Genomic DNA, 9,034 nt, shown 5'->3' on the forward strand with positions numbered 1-9,034 from the left:
AAAAAAAAAAAAAAAAAAAAAAAAAAAAAAAAGAGCCAAAAACCATAGAACTACTGTAACTACTGTATCTTCTAAGACAAAGAACCCAAAAACCTAATATTTCTAGATGATAAAAAAGTAAACCAGCAAATTTTCCAGTATCTCACATCATACAAGTATCGCTTGAGCCTTTTATTGTGTAAAGAAAGTAAACATACTACATTAAATATAATATTAATGCATCAGTAAATGGATTTACCAACTCAATTCCAACACTGATGCCTTCACGGGTGGGTAGGTTGCCGATCCAGCGGACGATCCCATAAGAGTTCCCCTTCGCTAAAGTCACCTCCACCGCAGAATTTAGACTCATGCTTTGATCAGTGTGTGTTTCAACTTTTGGAGCATCAATATCCATGCTTTCAGGCCCTACAGTGCAAAGAAAGTGTCTGAATCAGTTTGAATAAAAACAGAGAAAACAGCTATAGACAAGTAACTTTCTACTGATACCTGAAGGTATTTCTCCTTTAGTGACATCGTGGAGCGGGACTTTAATTTCTACCCCTCTTCTTCCATTCTCCTTTAGGTCCTAAAAGACAAATAGAAAACATCATGTGAATAACTTTAGTCCGTGTTTAAGAAGAAGCAGGTTTAACTTAAGGTATGTGGCAATTTTAAGCAGAGCATTTTAGGCTATCTGGAGTAGTAAACTCATAAAGATAATATAAAAAAAACTAAAACCATTTATTGTGTCAAATTAGTCCCCTAATAAAAAGAAGAGGGTGCCCCATCTATTTTAACTATACAAAACTAACATATTCAATGTATATACATAGAAAAATATGTCAATTTGATCCCTTGGTATTGATAGCTTCAAAGTCAATTGTTTGAATTCAAATTCAACCTATTAATAAACACTGTTGTTAAGTTAAGATTATTGTGGAGAATCGAAAACAATCCATTTGATTGCATTACATCCCAGGCTTTGCAGAATTATCTCCCCCTAAACAGCAGAACCTGGCACAAGGTAAACTGTAATCTCCCACCAGCTCCCTCTTAAGCTCAGCCATTTGCCTCGAGTAGACGTTTGTGGTCAACAAGGCAGCACTGGGACAAAATGGCAAAGAGCAAAAAGCAGAATATCGGGTCCCTTTGACCAAACCAAACCAGCTGCACAAGCCAGGCCTGGGAACCAATAATATATATATATTTTAATTCCTTTTATTTCTTTTACTTTGAATTAGAAAACGCATCTCTTTTTAATGTTACTAGGTTTGATGTCTCCTGGAAATATCTCTTGTGTTTGTTGTTCATAATGGAGGTCAGACTTGGAGGGAGAATGAAGGGTGGGAGCCAAAGGTTTAACTCTGCAAAAAGGGGCAAAAATGCCACAGTTCTTCTCACACGAGAATCTCTTCTGAAATCCATAGGTCCCATCGGTATTTCCCTTCCCTCTGTCTTCTCCCTTTAGATCAAAGATTAGCAAAAAAAAACATTGATGACACAAATACCTCACATCACTACTTGCACAATATTCTTAACATAAAGATACTTAAAAGTTATCCAATTGTGAGTTCTTCAAGAGTTTCTTGGTACTCAGGCCTCAGAAAGATGCAGGTAACCTTTTTTTTTAACAGTAAAACTGGAGCAGAAATCATACTAACATGTTTCCTTTTAGTGCCATGGAACGTGTTTATAGCACATAGGAAACTAATAGCAAAATATATATAATCAGAAACCTAAATCAGGTCTAATGCAAAAAAAAAATACAATCTCAGAGGAGCAACAAGTTACACTGCCACTGCCAAAAACTAAATCTAACCATGCATTCCCTACAAAAATGAAACTATATGCACAGTGCTTCAACAGGAATGACAAGGCAAGTAATAACAAAGTACTAAAAAGTCTTAAAACAAAGATTATTTTTGTCATCCTTGTAAGAAGAGTTTTTTTTTTTTTTTTTTTTGCTTGCAGCTCTTATCATACAGCTGATTGTTGAAATCCTGCCAAGACTGAAAGACAACAGTAAAGGGTAAAACATTGCTTTCATCCATTAACCTGGGAAGGAAATTATTTGATTTCCTATAAACCTACCAGGATGATTAACAGAAGTCTGGGTAGCTCGTTTGGGCTTGTTTTGCAGCCACATAAACAATTAATAGAAGTTTTTGTTGACAACGTGGATTTTACAGGAAAACAAATCAAGCGGGTGTTCTTATTCATTACCTGCCTGCCCATACCCACCTTAATTATTGGCTTATGTATTAATGTTACACTGTTACCGATACCAGTATCGGGCAGGGCCTCGATCCAGCACTAAAATGGTGGTATCGGTACCATCAATACCATTTTTAGAGCCAAAGTTTATTCTACTATTGTCACCCATTCCAGGTGGGCAATAAAAAGTTCTACTGGATTCACTTTGTATTAGTCTTTGTCCTGCTTCACAAAGGTAGGCAGCATCTGATAATTTTTTTAAAAGGTTACTTTATACTTTAAGTAGTTTTTGGAGCACATACTTTTTCACTTTTACTTGAGTAAAGAGGTCAAGTTGATACTTCAACTTTTACCAGAGTGTTTTTAAACTGCAGTATCTATACTTGAACTGAAGTAACAAATGTGTGTACTTTTGACACCACTGGAAAAGCCATTTGGAGCACCAGGCTACACGTGATGCAAATTAGCCATTGAGCTGTGACAGTCTGGGTTGCTGCTGCGAGCCACTTTTAGACACAGCAGGCAAACCTGCTGTGGGAAAAAAGGAGAAGATGATGAGAAAAAGAAGCAGAGAAAGTGTGGACTGATGGAAGAACTGCGGTGAACTGGTGACAGTAATGTGAAATGGTGTGCTCAGAGATGACCCTGCACAATTTGAATATGTTTGAACCTGCTGATGTGAAGCAGGATTCTCCACCATGAACATAATAAAAAAAAAAAATATCAATCAAGGCTCAAAATGAGCACCTTGATTTGTGCTTGAGAATGGCTTTATAGCCATTCAAACCCAGGTTTATAAAATTTGCAAAGCAGCGTAAAGCCCATTGCTCTCATTAAGCCATAAAAAAGAAAGCAAAAAAAAAAAGTGAGTCAGGAAAGGGTTGATATACCAAACTGAAAGATGTGTGTACTTTTGACAGCACTGCTCATTTTTACCTGTAGTTCAATTCCAAAGTATCTTCCTGTTATAGGGTGCAGATAGCTTGGGTCTACAATGGGTCCAATGTAGCGAATGATGCCTCTCAATATCTGTCCATCTTCTTCAACCATCACATCTGTTCCCATGGTGAGTTCCAGGGCTGCCAGAACAGCAGCTCCGTCTCTGATCCAGTTTAGCCTCTCAGACTCAGGCTGGCAGGCCAACAGGAGGTCAGCCTCATCAGCATCGAGTTTCTTTAAGCATTTTATCTCAATATTACAAGTCACACCGGTTCTCGAGCTTAAACACACTACTGGTAACTTTGTGGGAGGACTGCGCCTGGATGTTTCCAAAGTATAATTGAACTCCCGTATGTACCATAAACTCCCAAGCTTGACGTTGTAGTAGAATTGAGGTTTTTCAGTTAGGATGAAATAAACATTTTCTGAAGAGCTCATGTTGTCCAGCCCTGGAGATATAGCAGAGCTCTGCACAAAGACACAAAACAATGACAAGTTTAGTTTAGGGTTAATTATTTACTTGGCAACACTGCAGCTAGGTCGTTAGCAAATTGCAAAGTGTAATACGACACTGGAATACTAGTGTCATAAAATAAATAAACCTAAAATTAACTGAACTTTTTAAAGAGTTTATGACTAATGGATATGTTTGTAGACTTACCGAGTCTGCTTTAGGGTTTAATCTCTGCTGTTTCGAAGCTGTTTTCGCTAAACGTCCGAGCAGCTGCCTGAAGTTTCACTTCCCCTTTCATTTCATTTCGCTTTCACCCCGCAGCAGTTTTTACGGTGCTCCGACAGACGCGACAAAACGCGGAAACGCAATTTAAATCTTCTAAATATGTATATGAACACCTAGGACTTTGTCCTCTAGCGCCGTTTTCTGTTAAAATGCGTTAAACTCGGAGTAATGTCAGTGACACAGATGTTTTTAAATCTGTTGACAGGTACGAACGCTTATCCTGAGAGGCAGAGGGGAATTACAGCCCTCGGTAATGTCTTGAAGGCAGGCTGTGGGGACTTTCTTCGTTTTTGCTTTATCGTCCACATTTCCGCATTAGACTATCTATATTTGAGATCGAGTTGAATATCTTCATCAGACTTTATGTTAAATATTATTTTTATGTAGGTTATCTTTCCCAGTGCTTAAGTCACAGGCGTAACTTTCTGAAGCACTGATGTGGACATGACTCACCAATAATTCCAATAGACTTTGGCTCTCAGAAATATGTGGGGCAAATTTCTAAATTTGATTTTTGCTGCTTTTGAAGGAGGATAATCACTGATGTAGCTGAAAGGGAAAATCATCAATCAATCCACATTTTTCTGGACGGATTGATGGATATGGAGGACCAACTCTGCCATATTTAAAAATAAATACAGAAATAAATAAATGCCCAATAAATAAATAAGAGTATAATTAATTGCCCCTCAAAATACAATAAACAAACAAATGTAAGTAGCAATGAAATTATACAGTGAGACATAAATGTATATATCTTTATTTGACTTTGTAATAATTACCTTACTTATTTATTGACCATTTTTATCTTCAACTTTATGTATTTATTACTTATTTTTTAAGTATTTATTTATGTGCATGTAATAACATTTTTGTCTGTTTTAATCTTCCTTTGTATTTTTTTTTTATTTCTGTATGCATTTCTGCCTCAGTATGCAAATGAGGAAGGGGTGTGTTTAACAAAAGTTCTAAGTTGTTGAAAGAAATGTCTGCTGATCTTATGAAAACTTAAATCGAGAGAGCAAAAAATCTGCAAGTGGGCTATGCCTGCAAGTCAAGAGCGAGGGTTATAGTGCGGCATCTTTTAGCTGTGATTGGTCAGAATATTGCACGTGACTCAAGAGGATATGACGTAGCGGTGCATTGGACGTAAACATGGAGGAGAGAGAGGCACTGAAAAGGCAGATTGAACTTTTACAAGGTTTCTTTCTGTTTTTTGATCATTTTATAATGTTTTCTGTGACACCAGCAAGGGAGGAAACCTTCCTGCTGTTGTTTGCTTTGTTTACATCAGACGTCTGTAGTGCTGTGCAGCTTCTTTTCACACCGTTTAGATGGAAACGTTAACCGTTGGTTTTATGCTTAGATTAGCTTCAAGGACTTTAATGCCTTTGATGTGCGAAGATAGATGTTTATTTGGCTTGTCAAATATTTTGTTACTTTCGAGGCAAAGAGTTGTGTTGTATCGATAATTTTTATTGTTCTGTGTACTTGAATGCGTTTGAGAGAATCAAATTAGATGATAAATTAATTTATCAAAATTAAAACAACCATTGTTTCCCCTTAGTTGCATTAGAGTTTGTTTAATTTTATATCAACTATTTAATGTTGGTTAAATAGTCTTCTTAAATCTTCTTAAATAGATAGTCTTCTTTGATGGAATGAAAAAAAAAACAGTAGTGAAACCTGTCAGTCATCCAAGACATCCAGCAAAAAAAAAAAAAAAAAAAAAACTGCACTTCGATGCTTTTAAACCTCAAGCAATCTTCATTTTAGAAGGAAAAAAGGAACGAAACATCTAAGAACATGAGAATCAAAGTGTATTGTTTTTTTTAAAAACCTAAACAAATAAGATACTTTCATTCTAGAAAATGACAAAACTAACCTAAAGTATTTGGAGATAATAAAGATTATGTTTGCTTCCCAGGGGGTACAATGGCTTTATATCTTTAACCAACATTAAAGTGGGAGAAATGACAGGATATTCATTCCATATTGTTAGGATAATTAACCTTAAATGAATGAGAAATCTCTTAAAAAGTTAGATTTGAAAAGTTTGTTCTTTGTTACCACAGACGAAACCATCAGGATTATCTTAAACAATGATAGTAATCACCTTTTTTGTTACTGCAGTTGTAAATTGCAATGAAAGATGTCCTCCCAAAGGGGAATTATGGGGTGTTGCTCCGGGAGAGTTTCAATGCATCAAACCGGTAAGGACTAGCAGAGCTGGGTCAGGAGTCTTGAGAAAGTGTGCTATCCTTATGGAAGGAGGTAGGAGGGAGCTTGTATGCTTCCTATAATAGCTCCTCTATAGCATAGGGAGCTCGCTATGTCCTTCACTGGAGCTAGAGAGCTGTAAGTACTTCCACAATGCTTTGCATGACAGCAGGTATGGGACCGCCCACCTTACAGATGTTAAAGGTATAGTGGAGGATGTCCTTTTTCCAGGTGGATCGTCTAATTAAGTGGTCCTCCTCATTGTCAAACATTCTGGTGATATGTTTACGTAAGGTCGTCCTACATGCTCATCTCCATTTTCACTTACCGGTGATGAGTCTGACATAGTGGAAAAATTGAGAGTAAGATTTTGAGAGTAAGATTGTATGAGCGATGCAAACAGCAAATTTTAAACAGAGCGTGCACGAGGAGAAATGGGCTAGTGCACGCCTTTTCACGTGATTAATAGGCCTTCCCTCTAGGGAATAGGTTCAAGGTTGTGTGTGTGCATTTTCTTTTATGGGGAGAGGGCAGGCCTTTTTATAAATTCATTAAGATCCTCCACAATACCTTTAACAAAATAAATTTGTATGACATACTCATATACACACCTTCATATGCTTTGCTTTGTGTAATGGAGAGCTCCAACAGTTCTCTACATTTGTTTAAGCTCTGTTTTTTTATGGAAGACTAGTATCAGATTAGTGTAGCACCATCATATGCGTTTTCAGCATATGATGACATCTGGGAGGCTTAAGGGTTCGAATTTGGCACTGCAGTCTAGACGTCCTTTCCTACCCACTATAGAGTTGCTACTGTTGACCCTATAAAAGGTGAAAGAATTGAAACTAGGAGCTAGAATTCAATGAATTTTGATAAAGCCACAGATTAACTGTCTGAGGTTTGAATTGACAATCTTGTGGCCTCTCCAGGAAGCAAAACCCCTGTTTATACGGGCCTGTAATTGATTGTGTGGAGCCATAATGTCAAAGATACCTGACACATATCCCCCCTAGTCCTCTCATAAATGGATGGTTCCACTAACTGTGTGCATTTTAAATCTCAAAACCCAACTTCAAATTCAGAGGATTTTGCATCCCAGCCTGGGTATGTTAAAGCTTAAGAAGGACCTGTTCAGATTTCAGGTTTGGAAAAAACTATTTAAAATCCAAGATATAAACTTAATGGGTGGGAAAAAAAATCCCAAATATTTGTGTAAGTTTTTCCTCTGTTTTATGATTTATTGTATGTCTCTTAAGTCATTTTAAATAAAAAAATTGTCAATTCTCAGATCTTATCAATAAGCATAAGAGCGTCCATGGAGATGAACCAATCACCGCAGCACAGCAGAGGCAACCTGAAGTTTCTACAGCAGCCATAGGCAGAAGTTTCAGCACATCTGTTTTCCAGCCTCATAGCTCCCGAGGGAAGCCCTATGCTCCTCAGAGCCGTGGAAGTTGGAAAAAAACGTACTCTCTGAGGAATAATGCCCCCCAGTCCTCCGGGCCACCTCCATCAGGGGCCCCCTCCAATCCCTTTCATCCATCAGCCTCCAAATATGGAGCTGGCAGCATCCCTGCAACAACATGCAGCAGAGAGAATCAAACCAATCTCACCAAAACTGTCACTTTATTATCAGGGAATCTCACTCAGAAGAAAGAGGGAATTGCTGGCAGGCTAATGGGGGTGAGTGGAACAGCAACAGCACCTTCAAACACTTCTTTTGAAAAGCAAGGTTCAAGTTCAGGTGGAGCCAGTATCCATCAAAATGCACCAAAGACTCAGGAAGGTCATCAAAAGGCTGAAAACAGACTTGTCATCCTGCCAGGAAAGAAAACAAGTGCTTCCTTTAATGTTTCATCTGTTGCTAAAACCAACACTTTAATAAGTTCTCAGAAAAGGATTCAGGTGCAGAACAAGCCTTCCCTGAGCAATAAAGCCAGTCTAGAAACTTGCAGGACTAAAAATTTTCAAGGTATACCAACTCAGTCCAGTGATCCCACCAGACCGGCTCTACTTTCTCCCTCTAAGGAATCAAAACTCTCATCCCAAACCCCACAAGAACAGGTTAATGCACCCTCAGTACAAAAATCTAAATTCACCTGGGTGAAGAGCCAGACTGTAGAGCTGGAGCCGAAAGCAGTCAGCTCTGTTTCTGTACCAATAAAAAAAGTTACTACTTCTCAGTTATCGGCCCTTAAAGCTTCAGTTGGGAGTCCGTTATCAGTTGCATTAAATAAGAAAACGCCTAAAAAGTTTCCTAGGAAACTCAGTCCTGTCATGATAGCACCTAAAACCTCAAAGTACAGATGGGTTTCATCCTCTGGAGTCCAACCCAAGACACAGCGCAAACCGTTGTCTCCCAAAGCCCTAACTGTTCCTCAGAAAGGCCTGGAGAGAAGAGATGCTGCCAAGAAGCTTAAACCAGCCTCCACCCCCCCTACAAGACTGAAGAAGGGAATCACAGCTTCCTCTGCCAGCTCAGCAGTTGTAAGCCGTTACCGTTGGAAGGCCGGAGGGTTAACAGCAGGGTCGCTGACAGGAACCGCAGCAGCCGGCAGCCATAGATCTGCCTTCCACTGGACGGCAGAGAAAAGCAACAAAGGGCTAAAGGTCGGACATGTTTCTCCAACTTTATCTCAAAGGGCTTACCTCCGCTCCTCCCCTGGTGGGTTCAAGCTCCGTAGCAGGATGAAAATCATCAGGAAGTCTCCCTGCAGGTACATTCACACACTAATTTAACATCTTATCATTACCAGCTGAGTTTTTCTAGATAGGCTCTCTTTTGCCAGAAGGTGGCAGCAAAGGGATTAGAAAGTCCATTTCCATAACTTAGAATTTGGAATAGTGTAGAATACAAATATCTTTAAAACACACAAGTACTGAAGAGGATTAGGGCCACTGAAAAAAAAAAAGTTAACTGATTTTTAAATTTTATTT

At 38.6% G+C, this 9,034-nt stretch overlaps 2 protein-coding genes across 2 annotated transcripts in view; one reads left to right on the forward strand and one right to left on the reverse strand.

Annotated features, from left to right (window-relative positions):
- LOC107093312 (ubiquitin carboxyl-terminal hydrolase CYLD-like) overlaps positions 1 to 4,090 on the reverse strand; it is a 9,435-nt gene extending 5,345 nt beyond the window's left edge. Inside the window, exons 1-5 of the mRNA XM_015388301.1 lie at positions 3,797 to 4,090; positions 3,133 to 3,603; positions 1,229 to 1,444; positions 490 to 568; positions 239 to 408 (exon numbers count right to left, since the gene is read on the reverse strand). Coding sequence (XP_015243787.1) covers positions 239 to 408; positions 490 to 568; positions 1,229 to 1,444; positions 3,133 to 3,573 — 906 coding nt within the window. The 5' untranslated portion in view covers positions 3,574 to 3,603; positions 3,797 to 4,090. The remainder of the gene's footprint in view (positions 1 to 238; positions 409 to 489; positions 569 to 1,228; positions 1,445 to 3,132; positions 3,604 to 3,796) is intronic.
- Positions 4,091 to 5,015: 925 nt separating this feature from the next.
- Positions 5,016 to 9,034, forward strand: part of LOC107093313 (zinc finger CCCH domain-containing protein 3-like) — a gene marked incomplete at its 3' end in the record, with an annotated part of 38,284 nt that continues 34,265 nt past the window's right edge. Inside the window, exons 1-2 of the mRNA XM_015388302.1 lie at positions 5,016 to 5,075; positions 7,386 to 8,814. Of these exons, the coding sequence (XP_015243788.1) occupies positions 5,030 to 5,075; positions 7,386 to 8,814 (1,475 nt within the window). The remainder of the gene's footprint in view (positions 5,076 to 7,385; positions 8,815 to 9,034) is intronic.

This window comes from Cyprinodon variegatus, unplaced genomic scaffold (genome assembly GCF_000732505.1).
Source record: "Cyprinodon variegatus isolate N-32 unplaced genomic scaffold, C_variegatus-1.0 Scaffold419, whole genome shotgun sequence".
In the NCBI taxonomy this organism is placed as follows: Eukaryota; Metazoa; Chordata; class Actinopteri; order Cyprinodontiformes; family Cyprinodontidae; genus Cyprinodon; species Cyprinodon variegatus.